At 72.5% G+C, this 15,353-nt stretch overlaps 4 protein-coding genes across 5 annotated transcripts; 2 read left to right on the top strand and 2 right to left on the bottom strand.

Annotated features, from left to right (window-relative positions):
- The first annotated feature begins 776 nt into the window (after positions 1 to 776).
- On the top strand, positions 777 to 2,623 carry CHURC1 (churchill domain containing 1). Of its 2 annotated transcripts, XM_082318270.1 has the most exons (4): positions 777 to 845; positions 928 to 1,063; positions 1,623 to 1,693; positions 2,261 to 2,623. In XM_082318270.1, the coding sequence occupies exons 1-4, from the start codon at positions 807 to 809 to the stop codon at positions 2,351 to 2,353; spliced, it is 339 nt and encodes a 112-aa protein (XP_082174396.1). In that variant the 5' UTR covers positions 777 to 806; the 3' UTR covers positions 2,354 to 2,623. The 2 variants fall into 2 exon arrangements, with proteins under 2 accessions (XP_082174396.1, XP_082174395.1); XM_082318269.1 differs by lacking the exon at positions 2,261 to 2,623 and having other exon boundaries at positions 1,623 to 2,254.
- Positions 2,624 to 3,340: 717 nt separating this feature from the next.
- On the bottom strand, positions 3,341 to 4,395 carry GPX2 (glutathione peroxidase 2; the record flags this gene model as incomplete). The annotated part of the gene is given in 5 exon segments (XM_082318265.1): positions 3,341 to 3,691; positions 3,779 to 4,018; positions 4,021 to 4,113; positions 4,227 to 4,259; positions 4,261 to 4,395. Coding segments are annotated over 5 exon segments (852 nt in total).
- Positions 4,396 to 5,227: 832 nt separating this feature from the next.
- On the bottom strand, positions 5,228 to 8,638 carry RAB15 (RAB15, member RAS oncogene family; the record flags this gene model as incomplete). The annotated part of the gene is made up of 7 exons (XM_082318266.1): positions 5,228 to 5,597; positions 5,674 to 5,739; positions 6,263 to 6,352; positions 6,433 to 6,510; positions 6,602 to 6,662; positions 6,796 to 6,856; positions 8,515 to 8,638. 7 exons carry the CDS (start codon positions 8,636 to 8,638, stop codon positions 5,442 to 5,444), a joined length of 636 nt encoding a protein of 211 aa, XP_082174392.1. The 3' UTR covers positions 5,228 to 5,441.
- Positions 8,639 to 10,357: 1,719 nt separating this feature from the next.
- On the top strand, positions 10,358 to 15,256 carry LOC309593540 (protein farnesyltransferase subunit beta-like). Its single transcript, XM_082318264.1, has 12 exons — positions 10,358 to 10,466; positions 12,048 to 12,112; positions 12,339 to 12,411; positions 12,715 to 12,806; positions 13,255 to 13,401; positions 13,503 to 13,586; positions 13,672 to 13,758; positions 13,833 to 13,962; positions 14,093 to 14,225; positions 14,473 to 14,584; positions 14,667 to 14,781; positions 14,878 to 15,256. The coding sequence occupies exons 1-12, from the start codon at positions 10,383 to 10,385 to the stop codon at positions 14,986 to 14,988; spliced, it is 1,233 nt and encodes a 410-aa protein (XP_082174390.1). The 5' UTR covers positions 10,358 to 10,382; the 3' UTR covers positions 14,989 to 15,256.
- Positions 15,257 to 15,353: the final 97 nt, after the last annotated feature.

The following is a 15,353-nucleotide window of genomic DNA, read 5'->3' as shown; positions in this document are numbered from 1 at the left end:
CTCAGGCACTCCTGGCTAGCCCTGGGAGTCCCCCAGCTAGTCCCAGGCACCCCGCCCAGCTAGCCCTGGGTGTCCCCCAGGTAGTTCCAGGCACCCTGCCCAGCTAGCCCCAGGTGTCCCCCAGCTAGTCCCAGGCACCTGCACAGCCAGCCCCAGGTGCCCCCCAGCTAGTCCCAGGCACCTGCACAGCCAGCCCTGGGTGTCCCCCAGCTAGTCCCAGGCACCCGCCCAGTTAGCCCCAGGGGTCCCCCAGCTAGCCCCGAGTACCCCTGGCTAGCCCCAGGCACTCCTGGCTAATCCTCAGTGTTCCCCAGCTAGTCCCGAGCACCCCCCAGCTAGCCCTGGGTGTCCCCCAGCTAGCCGCAGGCACTCCACAGATACTGTCAGGAGACCCCCACCAGCTCAGTAGACCCCCAGCTAGCCCAGGCACCCCCCCAATTAGCCCTGCTTGCCCCTATCCAGCCCAGGGTGCCCCCAGCCGGCCCCAGGACCTCCCCAACCCGGCGCTGGCTGCCCGGCCGCTGGGCTTCAGCCCGCAGGGGGCTGCGGGGACCGGCTCCGAGCCGCTGCCCCGGCCGCCCCGCCTCGCCCCGGGGCTCCGGTGAGGGGCTCTGGCCCGGCCCCGCTTTCCCTTAACGTGCCCGGGGGCGGGGCCTCCCGAATGCCCCGCCCACCCCCCGCCCTCTCATATATACCCCAGCGACCAAGCCACGCCCACAAGGCGGGATAACCTATACACCACGCCCCCAAAGCTAAGCCCCGCCCCCGCACCGGAAATCTCGCGAGATCTGGCGAGCGGCGGCGGGATGTGCGGGGGCTGCGTGGGCACCGAGTACCCGGAGCGGGTAGGCCGCGCCGGGCGGGGCCGGGCCCCGGGGCGCTCCCGGTGCCAGCCCCGGTACCAGCCGTGTGCCGCCCCCTCCCTAGGGCACCACCTGCCTGGAAGGCGGCTCTTTCCTCCTTAATTTCGTGGGGTGCGCGCAGTGCGGCCGCCGGGACTTCGTGCTGCTCAGCAACCGCGCCGCCGGCCTGCACGGCGGGGAGGAGATCGTCACCTACGACCGTGCGCCGGGACCGGGGCACCGGGGGCGGGGGCTGAGGGCTGGGGGGGGCGGTGGTGGCCTGGGGCTGGGGCGGGGGGAGGCCTGAGGGAGGGTTAAGTCGGGGGGGGGGGGGCCCGATCCTGGGGGGGTGTGATGCTTTGGGGGGGGGAGGCCTGAGGGAGCGTTAATTGGGGGGGGCGGTTGAGGGGCCCGATCCTGGGGGGGTGTGATGCTTTGGGGGGGGCCGGGGTGGGGGGAGGCCTGAGGGAGGGTTAATTTGGGGGGCCCGATCCTGGGGGGGGGTGATGCTTTGGGGGGGACCAGGGCTGGGGAGGTGATGCCCAGGGCGGGGTGTCTCAAGGTTTGGGGAGGGGTGGGGGGTGTCAGGGAGGTGCTGGGGGGTTTGGTGCTGGGGGGGGGAGGCGGAATTCGGGGGTTTGGTGCTCTGGGACCCACCCTGGGGGCAGGCACGGAGGGTGGGGGCTTCTCCCCAAGGCACTGGGGGGTTGTAGGTGTGGGGTACCCCAGGTACCCCGTGTCCCCGCAGCCCCTTAATCCACCATCCTCTCTCCTCCGCAGACCTGTGCAAGAACTGCCACCACCTGATCGCGCGCCACGAGTACACCTTCAGCGTGGTGGACGACTACCAGGTGCGCCCAGGGGGGCGGCTTCTCCCCCCGCAGCCCCTCTCCGGCTCCGGAGCCGTCCTAAAGCCGAGCCCCGAGCCGTTCCTCTGCCTCCGGGTTTCCAGATCCTCCCAGCCCTGCTGATTCCTGCCTGCCCTGGCAGCCGCAGGAGGGAGCCAGGCGGCTTCGGAGGCGAGCTGTGGTGCCAGCCTCGAAGGTTTCAGAGCCGCATCCCTGTGCTTAGGGCTACCTGAAGCCCCCTGGCATTAGTCCCTGCTTCGTGGGGGCCAGCCCAGCTCACCTGTTGCCTCCCGCGCAGCCCCTGCGTGGGGATGTCAGTGATGTGCGTGGCCCAGAGCAGCAAAACGTGGCTGCGTGGCGGAGGGCCCTGCAGCTCTCCCAGCCCTCCTGCCTGGCATGTTGCCGATTCAGCAGCTAAACGCTGGAAAATGGGCTCAGGGGAGCCGGTGGGGACGAAATGAGATCCCCCCAGGTCTGATTGCAATCGAGGATCGGGTGCCGGCTCCGGCTCGGGTTTCCCTGCGGGAGAACGGGGCCGCGGCAGCTCCTCTCCCTCCTGTCCCACCGCAGGAGTACACCATGCTGTGCCTGCTGTGCGGCCGCGCCGAGGACTCCATCAGCATCCTGCCTGATGATCCCCGCCAGATGACCCCGCTCTTCTGAAGCTGGTTTGCGTCCTGGCACAAGTCCCTTTTTCCAAACTTCCAGCCTGGATATGGCGGACGCCCGACGCCAGATGCTCCCACGCGCCCGGCGGCAGCTCAGCCGTGCCCGCTGCCCTGCGGCTCCGACCCCGGCTGTGGGGACGGGTGGAGCACCACGGCCCGAGCCCCCCTTGTGCTGAAGAACCCCCAAAGGGGGTCCAAAAGTCCGCCCTCCCCATCCTGCCTCAGGATCCCACGTGTGTGGGGGCAATAAATGTGATGTGTTCCAGCTTGGTGGTGCAGGCGGGAGTGTTTTGGGGGTTCGCTTCACCCCCCTGGGCTCCCCATAGCTGGTGAAGGGGTGCTGGGGCCCAATGCAGGGATGGGGGGGCTTTTCCCTTCCTGGGATCCTGTGGGATTCCTCCCCCTGGCCCTTCCCCGCCTCCCAGAGCCCGCTCTGCTCACCAGTGCTCTCCCAAACCCTGCTGAGAAGCGACTTCATTATTTTTGCTCCCCCCGGGGGCTGTGTGGAGCTTGTGCGGGGTCACCGCACCCCCCTGGGCCCCGTTTCCCCCGGGTGCCTGACCCAGCCCTGCCTCGCCGGGGGCCGCGTGTTCCCCGGGGCGGGAGGGAGCTGGGCGAGCCACGGCTGCCAAAAATCCCTCCCTTGGGGTGGGGTGCCGCTCTTGGGTGCCGCGGGGAGCTCGGCGCTGCCGGCCTGGCACCGCTCCATCCCTTGTACCGCCGTTTCCTGGATCCGGCACCTGGGGCTGCTTCTTCCCGGCAGCGCCAGTGCTCGTCCCTGGCAGCCTCCCACAAACCACGCGGACGCGGGTTACGCTCCCTCCGGCTCATTTATTGCCGCCGGCCCGTGCTGCCCCGCTGGCCCCGGCCCTCTGCCCCCATCGAGCTCCCTCCCCGTGGCGGTTTCGGAGGGGACCGTCACCCGGCGGAGAGCTGGGGCCATCCCGGGGGGCTGCAGCCGGCGGGGACGCCAGAGCCGGCCCTACTTGGCCAGCTTGAGGAGACGCTGGATGTCGGGCTCCAGCTGGATGGGGGGCATGCGGGGGCTGTAGCGGCGGAAAGGTTCCCCTTCGGGACCCACCAGGAATTTCTCGAAGTTCCAGGAGATGTCGGAGCGCCGTACCGGGCTCCAGGTGACAAAGCGGGGTTCGGCCATCAGGTGTGCCGCCTCGTCGGCCGGCGCGGGCAGGTGAGCCTTCAGGTAGGCGAAGACGGGGTGGGTGTCCTGCCCGTTCACCTGGCACTTTTGGAAGAGGGTGAAGTTGGGCTCGAAGCCGCCCCCCGGCCGCACGTACTTCAGGCTGTTGAGGATCTCCTCGTTGCTGCCGTTCTCCTGCGGCGGGGAAGGAGAGAGCCGGGGCCGTGCCGCCTTTATCCCCCCTACTTGCACCCAGTGCCGCAGTGGCCCCCCGCGACTTACCTGGTAGCCAAATTGATTGCAGGGGAAGCCCAACACGACCAGCCGCCGGGGATAGCGGGCTTGCAGCTGGTTGAGCTGGGTGTAGTCCCGCACCGTGGTGCCTCAGAGGGACGCCACGTTCTCGATGAGGACCACGCGGCCCCGGAAGACGTTGAAGTCCACCTTCTCCCCCTGCAAGGAGGTGGCACTCAGGTCGTAGAAGGACTTGGCGATGGGGACGGTCATGGCTGCGGGCGCACGCGTCTGCCTTCCCCGCGCGCCCGTTGGCGCGCCTTAAGGGCTGCCCGGCGCCCACGTGATGCGCCGGTTCCAAAGGTCCCCTCGTCCCACCGTGACTTGGCAGAAACCGGAGCCGTCCCACCCATCCCACCCGCTGGCACCCACCCAAGGGGGGAAGGAGGAGGCAGGGGAGGGTGCGGGTGGCACGGGGCCGAGGCGATGCTCCTACCTGCCTCAATAATTCATGGCACGGCGTGGTGCGGGCATGGCTGCTCTTCCCCGTGCCGGCAAATTGTGGGATGCCGTGGGGCTCTCCGGCCTGGCACGGGGCGTCCCCGAGGGCTGGGAACGCCCAGGGGAGCTGGGAAATAACAGGACTCCGGGAGCTGGGGCTGCATGGGGTGGAGGAGGTGGGTGGCTCAGACGCCAGTGGGCGATGGGAGAGATGGGTGCCCCAGCACATCTCCTTCCCCGGGGCTGCCTCGGCATCGCTCCCGGGGCCTCCTGTGCTTGCCTTCCTGGTGCCCGCTGCCTTCCTCCCAGTGCCCACCAGTCCCGGTGCCCACTGGTCCCAGTGCCAGCATCCAGCCTGGTACCCATCTGCTACGCTGCCCACCAGCATCCTGGTACCCGCCCATCCCAGTGTCTGGCAGCATCCCGGTGCCCGCCACCATCCCGGTGCCCACCCATCCCAGTGCCCGCCACCATCCCGGTGCCCGCCACCATCCCGGTGCGTGCCCATCCCAGTGCCCACCACCAGCCTCTTTGCCCACGCTGGCCCTGGCCCTGCCGGCACCGTCTCCTGCGTCCCCGCGGAGCCGTCCCCACAGCCGGGGCCGAGCCGGCAGCCCCACCGGGCAGCGGTGGCGGGCACGGTGCCCCACGGGCACGGTGCCCCACGGCTCCGTCCCCCAGCCTGGAAAGGGGACACCGTCCTGGAGCCACCTCAATTATTGATAACCGCTCAGGTTGCCGTGGCCCGGCTCTGCCCGCGCTCGCCCGGTGGGTGCCGGGGGCTCCGGTGGGGCACAGCCATCACGGCAGCGTGCCACCGGCCCGGCACCGTGCCCGTAGCCCCCCGCGGCAGCACACGAGCCACCGGCCGCCTCCAGCATCACCTTTATTCTGCAAACCGTGTGTGTGTGTGTGTGTGTGTGTGTGTGTAAAACCGGGGGGGGCCCACGGACACAGGGTGGGCACAGAGCACCCACGACACCCCCCACCCCACCCTGCGCACCGAGGGAGGAGCATGGGTGCCATGGCGGGGGGCACCCCCCGCGACGCCTGCCCGGTCCCCGCCATCCCCGGGGGGGGTCCCGGGTCGCCCCACCACCACCAGGCACCCACCGCACCCCCCCTCCATCGGGGCTGCCCCAGTCCCGCACCCGCCGTGCCCCCCCCCAAACACAGCCCGGGGTGGGGGGGATCGGGGGGGGCCCAGGCTTCAACACCAGCAGCTTTTGGGGTTGTCCTCGCTCCCGGGGGGCTGCTGCTCCTCCTCCTCCAGGTGTGCCAGGGCGGGGGCGCGGGGGGGTCCCCGCAACCCCTCCAGCTCCTTGCGATGCGCCTGCAGCACCAGCTCCGTCAGCCGCGTGAAGGACTGCGGGAAAGGGGGGGGGGGGGTGAGCCTGGGGGACCCCCCCTGGCCCCCCCAAGGCCCCCCCAGCCCCCCGCACCTCCTTGATGTTGAGGTTGCTGCAGGCGCTGGTCTCGTAGAAATCCATCCCGTACTCCCTGGCCAGCTGCGGGGCGAGGGGCCGGCGGCGGCACCGTGATTTTGGGGGGGGGGGGGTGTCCCCACCCCCGGGCCCCCCCACCCCTGCCACCATGAGCCCAGCCAGGCGTGGACAGACGGACGAGCTGTGCTGCCCGTGGTGGCACTGGGGGGGGGCATCTCTTGGGGCTGGGCACTGGGGGCAGGGGTCCCCGTGGGGGGCTCTGGGTGCTTTGGGGGTGCAGGGGACCATGCTGGAGGTGCGGGGTGGGCGGTTGGGGGTCCCTGGACACACTGGGGGGGGAACAGGGAGGTCCAGGCACTGGGGGGGGGGGGTCCCTGGATGCACTGGGGGCCGGGACAGGGGTTAGGAGTCCCTGGTCATGCTGGGGGGGGGGGGTGCTGGGGAAGCTTGGGGTGCAGGGGGTCCCTGGACACAGGCAGGGCTGCAGGAAGGGTCCCTGGAGAGGGCAAGGGGGGCTCGGGGAGGGCCCTGGGGGTCAGGGGGGACCCTGGCCCCCCCCCGGGGGCCGACGCCAGCCCCCGCTCACCTGCAGCCCTTGCTCTTTGGCCACTTGCCTCTTGTGCTCCTCGTCCGCCTTGTTCCCGATCAGGATTTTCTGGACGCCGTCGGGCGCGTACTGGGGAGCAGGGGGCGGCGTGAGGACCCCCCGCGCCCCCCCACCACGGGGGGGGACTCCCCCAGACCCCGCACCCCCACCTCGTCCACGTCACTGGCCCACTTGACGATGTGCTGGTAGGAGCGCTCGCTGCCGATGTCGTACACCAGGAAGATGCCCTGCAGGAGAGGGGGGGGCGGCCATTTACACCCCCCCCACACCCCTACCGTGTGCCTCAGTTTCCCCTCTCCCGGGGCGGACCCCCCATACCTGCGCCCGCCGGTAGTACTGCTTAGTGATGGTCTGGTACCGCTCCTGCCCCGCCGTGTCCCTGCAGCCGGGGAGAGCGGGGCAGCGCCGTCACCCACGGCACGAGTTGGTCAGGGCTCAGCCCCCCCCGCAGGGACGGGGAGCGGGGTTCAGACCCCCCCCAGATCCCCCCGGGGCCCGGCGCCGGCACTCACCAGATCTGTATCCGCACCTTAATGCCGTCCACTTCGATGGTCTTCATCTTGAAGTCGACGCCTGGGATGGGGAGGGGAGAGGTCACGGGGCGCCCCGGTGCCCCCCGTCCCCCCGGTCCCCTCGCCCTCTCCGGGCCCACCCCAAGCCACCCCGGGTGCCGGGGCTCGCCCATGCCCGGAGCCGTGGCCCGGTGCCCCGGTAGCAGCCCGGTGCCGGTGCCCAGGCCTGGCAGGCAGCCCCGGTGCTGGGTCACTGCCGGTGCTCCCAGTGCTCCCCGTGCCCCCGGTTTCACTGCGCGGCAGCTCCCCAGTGCCCCCAGTTCCCCGGCGCCCCCGGTTCCCCAGCTGCCCAGTGCACCCCATTCCCTGCTGCCGTGGCTCCCCGCTGCCCTCGGTTTCCCAGTTCCCCAGTGCCGCAGCTCCCCAGTGCTCCCGGTTCCCTGGTGCAGTCGCTGCCCAGTGCGCTTGGCTTCCCAGTTCCACAGCTCCCCAGTGCCCCCAGTTTCCCGGTACCGCGGCTCCCTGGTGCTCATGGTTTCCCAGTGCCATGGCTGCCCCGTGCTCCCAGTTTCCCAGTGCCACAGCTCCCCAGTTGCCTGGTTCCCCGGTGCCCACGGTTTCCCGGTGCCACGGCTCCCCAGTTCCCACAGTTTCCCGGTTCCCCAGTGCTGCAGCTGCCCAGTGCTCCCAGTGCCACGGCTCCCGCTTCCCCAGTGCCCACGGTTTTCCCATTCTCCGGTGCTCCTGCTTCCCCCGTGCCCACGGTTTCCCTGTTCCCGGGTGCCGCGGCTGTCCAGCGCTCCCGGTGCCACAGCTCCCGGTTCCCCAGTGCCCACGGTTTCCCTGTTCCCCGGTGCCCACAGCCCCCCGGTTCCCCGGTGCCGCGGCTGCCCGGCGCTGCCACTTCGCCGGTGCCCGCGGTTTTCCCGTTCCCCGCGGTTTTCCCGTTCCCCGGCTCCCACAGCTCCCCGCTTCCCCGGTTTCCCCGGTGCCCACAGCTCCCAGGCTCCCCGGTGTCGCGGCTGCCCGGTGCTCCCGCTTCCCCGGTTCCCCGCTGCCCCCGCTTCCCCGGTGCCCCCGGTTTTCCCGTTCCCCGGCGCTCCCGGTTCCCACGGTTTCCCCGTTCCCCGGTTCCCCGCTGCCCCCGCTTCCCCGGAGCCCCCGGTTTCCCCGTTCCCCGGTGCCCACGGCTCCATGTTCCCCGGTGCCTCCGGTTTTCCCCTTCCCCGGTGCCCACTGCTCCCCGGTGCCGCGGTTGCCCGGTGCCCCCGCTTCCCCGGTGCCCGCGGTTTTCCCGTTCCCCCGTTCCCCGCTGCCCCCGCTTCCCCCGGTTTCCCCGTTCCCCTGTGCCACGGCTCCCGGTTCCCACGGTTTCCCCGTCCTCCGGTGCCGCGGCTGCCCGCTGCCCCCGCTTCCCCCGGTGCCCACAGCTCCCCGCTTCCCCGGTGCCCGCGGTTTTCCCGTTCCCCGGTGCTGCCAGCTCCCGGTTCCCACGGTTTCCCCGTTCTCCGGCGCCCCCGCTTCCCCGGTGCCCGCGGTTTCCCCGTTGCCCGGTGCTGCCGGCTCCCGGTTCCCACGGTTTCCCCGTCCCCCGGCGCCCCCGCTTCCCCGGTGCCCGCGGTTTCCCCGTTCCCCGGTGCCGCAGCTGCCCGGTGCCCCCGCTTCCCCGGTGCCCGCGGTTTCCCCGGTGCCGCCCGGGCCCGGTGCCGCCGGCGGTACCGATGGTGGAGATGTGGGCGGGGTGGAACTGGTTGTCGGTGAAGCGGCAGAGCAGGCAGGTCTTGCCCACGCCCGAGTCCCCCAGCAGCAGCAGCCGGAACAGGACATCGTACTGCTTGGCCATGGCGGGCCGGGGCCGCCGCTACCGGGGCCGCCGCTACCGGGGCCCGGGCGGCGGCAGGGAGGGAGGAGGGGAGGGATGCGCTGCCGCCGCGCCGGGCTGGCAGCGGGGCGGGGCGCGGGGCGGGGGCAGCGGGGATGGGGGGGTGATGGGGGGGGGCACCGGGGGGCGGCACCGGGGAGGCACCGGGGAGGCAGCGGGGATGGGGGGGCTGATGGGGGGGACACCGGGGGGGGGGGGCACCGGGGATGGGGGGGGTGATGGGGGGGGCACCGGGGGGGGGCACCGGGGAGGCACCGGGGATGCTGGGGGGAACGGGGGCACGGGGGATGCTGGGGGGAATGGGGGGGGGGGGACACCGGGGAGGCACCGGGGGATGCTGAGGGGAACGGGGGCACGGGGGATGCTGGGGGGAATGGGGGGGGGGACACCGGGGAGGCACCGGGGGAGGCACTGGGGGGACACCGGAGATGGGAGGAGGAATGGGGGGGGCACCGGGGAGGGACACCGGGGATGGGGGGGGGACACACCGGGGAGGCACCGGGAGGGCAGCGGGGATGCTGGGGGGGCGACACCGGGGAGGCACCGGGGGATGCTGAGGGGAACGGGGGCACCGGGGAGGCTTGGGGGAATGGGGGGGGGCACCGGGGAGGCACCAGGAGGGGGCACCGGGGAGGCACCGGGGATGTTGGGGGGGCGACACCGGAGAGGCACCGGGGATGGTGGGGGGAATGGGGGGGGGAGACGCCGGGGATGCACCGGGGGGGACACGGGGGATGCACCGGGGATGCTGAGGGGAACGGGGAGGGGGGGTACCGGGGAGGCACCGGGGATGCTGGGGGGGCGACACCGGGGAGGCACCGGGGATGCTGGGGGGAACGGGGATGGGGGGTACCGGGGAGGCACCGGGGATGCTGGGGGGAACGGGGGCACGGGGGGGGCACCGGGGGGCACCGGGGATGCTGGGGGGGCGACACCGGGGAGGCACCGGGGATGCTGGGGGGAACGGGGGCACGGGGGGGGCACCGGGGGGCACCGGGGATGCTGGGGGGGCGACACCGGGGGGGCACCGGGGATGCTGGGGGGAACGGGGGCACGGGGGGGGCACCGGGGAGGCACCGGGGATGCTGGGGGGGCGACACCGGGGAGGCACCGGGGATGCTGGGGGGAACGGGGGCACGGGGGGGGCACCGGGGGGCACCGGGGATGCTGGGGGGAACGCGGGGGGCGACACCGGGAGACGGGAGGGGGATGCGGGGGGGGCACCGGGGAACGGGGGCGGCACCGGGGGGACACGGGGGGGGCACCGGGGGGCAGCAGGGGGACGATGCGGCGCCGTAGCGTGATGACGCCATGCAGTGCTGCGGCGCAATGACGCAGCGCCGTAGCGCGATGATGCAACACAGCGCGGCAGCACAACGGCGCGGTGCCGCGGCACGATGACGCAACGCGCCGCTGCACGGCCACGGCACGGCGAGGCGGCGCCGTAGCGCGATGACGCAACGCAGCGCCGCAGTGATGCCATAAGGCAGCGCGGCTCCTTCGCCGCGCCCCGGCCGCCTCGCCCGGCGTGACATCACAGCGCGGTGACGCCAGGCGGTGACGCGGCGCCCGCCCTCCCAGCGCGCGCGCGCCTGGGCGGGGCGTGGCCGGGGGCGTGGCGGGGCGTGGCCGGGGGGGCGTGGCCGCGTGTCCCCGCCCGGCCGCCGTCGTCCCGCTGCCCCCGCCGGCGCGAGCCGCCCGCAGCATGGCGGGAGCCTCCCCCCCCCCCCCCGGCGGGCGGCGGCGGCTGCGGGACGACGGGGTGCGGACCCCCACCTCCGCCGAGCAGGTGCGGGGCGGCGGCCGGGGCCCGGGCCCGGCCTGCGGGGAGCGGGGCGGGGCGCTCGGGGGCTGGGGGGTGCGAGGGGCTGGGGTGCCGGGGTGCGGGGTGCCGGGGGGCTGGCCGGGAGGGTGCCAGGGTGCCGGGGTATGGGGTGGCATGGGGCTGGGGGCTGGGAGGGTGCCAGGCTGTGGGGTGCCGGGGGGCTGGCTGGGAGGGTGCCAGGGTGCCGGGGGGCTGGGATATGGGGTGGCATGGGGCTGGGGTCTGGGGTGCCAGGGTGCTGTGGGGCTGGCTGGGAGGGTGCCAGGCTCTGGGGTGCCGTGGGGCTGGCTGGGAGGGTGCCAGGGTGCCGTGGGGCTGCGGTATGGGGTGCCAGGCTATAGGGTGCCATGGGGCTGGCTGGGAGAGCGCTAGGCTGCCATGGGGCTGCGGTATCGGGTGCCAGGCTGTGGGGTGCCATGGGGCTGGCTCTGAGGGTGCCAGGGTGCCGTAGGGCTGGGCCGTGGGATGCCATGGGGCTGGGGGTATGGGGTGCCAGGGTGCCATGGGGCTGGCTGTGAGGGTGCCAGGCTATGGGGTGCCATGGAGCTGGCTGTAAGGGTGCCAGGCTGCCATGGGGCTGGGGTATGGGGTGCCAGGCTGCCATGGGGCTGGGGTATGGGGTGCCATGCGGCTGCAGTATGGGGTGCCAGGCTCCGGGGTGCCATGGGGCTGGCTGGGAGGGTGCCAGGCTGCCGTGGGGCTGGGTGATCCCCGCCCCAGTTCCTCCCCACGCAGCTGCTGGCCCCAAAGCTCAGGGTTTCGGGGGGCTTGGGGCTGCCACCCACCAGCCACAGCGGCTCCCGGGGGACACCCGCCAGGGGCTGCGACACCCGGGGAGGGCGAGGGGGTCCTGGGGGTCAACCGGACCCCCCCTCCGGCTGAGGCTGATCCGGCCCCGGCGGTGCCGACGCTCCCGTGGGGAAAGGACGGGGGGAAAGGCAACGCCGGCGTTTCCCAATCCGCGGGGTTGCCGCTCGCCTCCGGGCCTGCGGGACACGGGGCCGCCTGTGCCAGCCCGCCTCGCCCGTGGGGCCGCGGAGACGCCCCGCCGAAGCCCGGGGTATTTTCTGGAAGGCCGGGAGGATTACCCCGGCTTGGGACGGCACCAGCTGCCCTGTTAAGCTCAAGTCTAAATTGAAGGGACGGTGCCACAAGTCCCGGGTTTCCCGGCAGCGCCGTCCCGGCCTTAGCAAGAGGCCGTGGCGTTTTATGGGGGGGTCCCGGGACGAACTAAACTCTGTCTTTAAAACGGCTGCGTTGGAAAAGCAGCGGCAGCGCACGGTGCTCGAGTCCCCGCCTAATCCCGGGCGCAAAGCCCCTCGGCAGCTCCCACTAAGCCGCTCCGCGGGCAGGACTGAGCAGCTTTCGGTCGCTTTGGTTTTCCCGGAGAAGGCGCTGAGGCGATGCCGCCGGTAACGGCCGTGAGCCGGATAAACCCCCGGGACGGGGCGGGAGCCGGGGGGGGATCCGTGTTTGGGGAAGGGCAGAGCCGCTCTCCGCAGCTCACCACCGTCTTTGGTTCCCCCGCGCCGCGGCCGGCGGCAGACCAAGGTGGAGGACATCGTGCAGGAGGTCTTTGATGCCTGCAAGACGAACCATCGCGCCTCGCAGTAAGTTCCCGTGGCAGCTGGCTCCCGCCGGCCGCGGAAATTCTCAATAAGGGTAAAATAAACCCTGACCCCCCCAAACCGGCAACTCCGGCGGCTGCCGAGGCCCACAGCGAGGGAGCGGGCGGTGGGGTGGGACCCTGCCCCTTCTCGCAGCCGCAGGCTGTGGTGGCGTCGGCGGAGGGCTCCTGTCCCCCCTCGGCTTTGCCTGCCCTGCCTTGTCTTCCAGATTCATCCTGCAGCGGGAGAAGCACTTCCATTACCTGAAGAGAGGCCTCCGGCAGCTGACCGAAGCCTACGAGGTACCCGTGGTGCCGGCGGTGCTGCCGGCTGTCCTGCCCCGGAGCCGCCGGCTCCCAACCCTTCGCCTCGGGCTGCTGCTGGCGTTGTCAGCGGGCTTTTGCTGTCCCCAATCCGTCGCTGCCAGCCCCGAGGCAGCGGCTCCGAGCGTCCCCTCGGGTCACGCTCGTCCCCGCGGTGATGCTCCGGAGCGGCAGCTCTGGGGGCTCTCCTGCCTGTACCCTCTCCCGCGGGAGCTCTGCCTGCTCCTGCCTGCACCCCCAGGCCCCGCGCCGTGCCCTGACCGTCCCCTCTGCTCCCCGCAGTGTCTGGACGCCAGCCGCCCCTGGCTCTGCTACTGGATCCTGCACAGCTTGGAGCTGCTGGACGAGCCCATTCCCCAGTCGGTCGCCTCCGAGTAAGTGGCCACCAGTGTGGCGAGAGCTGGGGTGGGGGGGGACACCCCGCAACGGCAGCCCGGGACCCCCACCGCGGCGCCGGCCGTGGCCAGAAGCCCCGCGGGCCACCCGCGTGATGCCGGAGGTGCCACCTCCCGCTGTCCCCGCGCGCCGGCGGGAGCAAAGGAGCGCTTTGTCTCCCCGCGGCCGTCAATGCCGCCTATTCTTCCGGCCGGCGCCTCGTGCTCCGGCGTCTTGTGACGGACGGAGATGGGGGGGAGAGAGAGAAAACCCCCGGATCGGACCGCGGGGGGGACCGGGGGTTCAGCGGGGCCGGGCTGGCCCCTGTCCCCCGCCGCAGAGGGGGGCTCGGAGGGGTCTCCCTCACCCCGGTGGGAGAAATCGCCCCGCCGCGGGCGAGGCCGGGGAGCGCCGAGCCCCTTCCCCACCTTCCCCGTCCCCCCGCAGCGTCTGCCAGTTCCTGAGCCGCTGCCAGAGCCCCCAGGGCGGTTTTGGGGGGGGTCCCGGCCAGCACCCCCACCTCGCCCCCACCTACGCCGCCGTCAACGCGCTCTGCATCATCGGCACGGAGGAGGCGTTCGGCGTCATCGACAGGTAGGGCCGGCGGCGTGGAGCGGGGGGTCCGGCCAGCCGGTGCGGGGCCGGGGAGGGCGCAGGATGCGTCCCCCGCCGTCGCAGCCCGCTGCCTCTCGCAGGAAGAAGCTGCTGGAGTACCTGCACTCGCTGAAGCAGCCCGATGGCTCCTTCCTCATGCACGTCGGCGGCGAGGTGGACGTCAGGTGGGCTCCCGGCGGCGGGGAGGGGAACGGCTGGGTGCCGCGGCGGGGAGCTGGCGCCGCGGGTCTGAGCGCCCATCTCCCGCAGGAGCGCCTACTGCGCCGCCTCCGTGGCCTCGCTGACCAACATCCTGACGCCCGCGCTCTTCGCCGGGACGGCCGAGTGGATCGCGAGGTGAGAGCCGGCGCGTGCGGCGACGGGGGACGGCTCCTGGCGTCGGTGCCGTCCTGACGCCGCTGCCCGCGCAGGTGCCAGAATTGGGAGGGCGGCATCGGCGGGGTGCCGGGCATGGAGGCCCACGGCGGCTACACCTTCTGCGGCATGGCGGCCTTGGTCATCCTCAAGAGGGAACATCTGCTGAACCTCCGCAGCTTGCTGGTGAGCGGCACCGCGCGTGCGGCCCCCTCGGCGCTTGCCGGGATGGCGGCGGGGGGGTCTCGGCCGATCGGCGGTGCCGGGGGTGGTCCCCGTCCTGGCGCTGGCCCCCATTCCTGTCCGTCCCGCGCAGCACTGGGTGACCGGCCGGCAGATGCGCTTCGAGGGCGGCTTCCAGGGCCGCTGCAACAAGCTGGTGGACGGCTGCTACTCCTTCTGGCAAGCCGGCCTCCTGCCCCTGCTCCACCGCGCCCTCCACGCCAGGGGTGAGTCGGCCACGGCGGGGGGTTCCCGGCTTCCTCTGCCCCCACCACGGCACCGCCGGGGGCGGACGAAGGTGCCTTAGCGAGGGAAGGAAGCGCAGGGTAACTCGGGCGTCCCCGCGTCGCTGTTCCCGGGGGGGGAATTCGTGTTTTTTTGGCAGCACGGGGGGGCAAACGCCTCGGTGGGGGGTTCGCCACCTTCTTGGGGTCCTCCCCGGCATTTCACTGGCTTCCCCCTCCTCTCCCAAAGGCGATGCGGCGCTCAGCATGGCGCGCTGGATGTTCGACCAGTCGGCGCTGCAGGAATACATCCTCCTGTGCTGCCAGTGCCCGGCCGGCGGGCTGCTCGACAAGCCGGGCAAGTGAGTACTGGCTCGGGGAGGCAAAGGGGGGGGCTGCCTGGTGCCCCGGCCCCCCGCTCAGCACCCCAATATCCACCCCCAGGTCCCGAGATTTCTACCACACTTGCTACTGCCTGAGCGGGCTGGCCATCGCCCAGCACTTCGGCAGCGGCGACCTCCACCATGAGGTGATCCTGGGCGTCCCCGAAAACCGCCTGGTAGGTGCCGGGCAGCGCCGCCGGGCCTCCGCGGGCCCTCCACAACGCCAGAAAAGGCATCAACCTCCTCTTTTTTTTTTTTTGTCTCTCTCGCAGCAGGCCACGCACCCCGTCTACAACATCGCCCCGGAAAAGGTGGTGAGAGCAGTGATGCATTTCTTGCAGCAGCCCGTGCCCAGCCTGGAGCCGACGGCCGCTGCCGAGTAGGGGTCCCGCTGCCCCCCCCCGGACTGTGCGGAGCAGCCCTGCCCGGGGCCGGCGGGGAGCCGCCACGGCGTTTCGGCGCGGACGGGCAGAGCGAGGTCCTCAGGGTGCTAGCAATACCAAAAAACCAGCCTGCCCCACGGCTGCCAGCTCCCGCTGCCCCCGCGCCGCCGTGCCGGGCGCCCCGCCGCCCTCCCGGCCGGAGCCGAGCTGGCCGAGGGGAACACGGGACGCGGCAGAGCTTTTTGGCATCAATAAACCAGAACCGACACCTGCCGTCTCCTGTGCGCGGGGAGGGCACGTAGCTGCCGCCGCCTCTGCGCCGCCGCCGGTGGCCCTGGGGACGCGGGGCAGGAGGTGACACCGAG

The sequence above is a fragment of the Platalea leucorodia genome (genome assembly GCF_965183815.1).
Source record: "Platalea leucorodia genome assembly, chromosome: 7".
NCBI classification, from domain to species: Eukaryota; Metazoa; Chordata; class Aves; order Pelecaniformes; family Threskiornithidae; genus Platalea; species Platalea leucorodia.
Note: the sequence above shows the minus strand (reverse complement) of the source record. Positions and strands in the feature narration are given on the sequence as shown.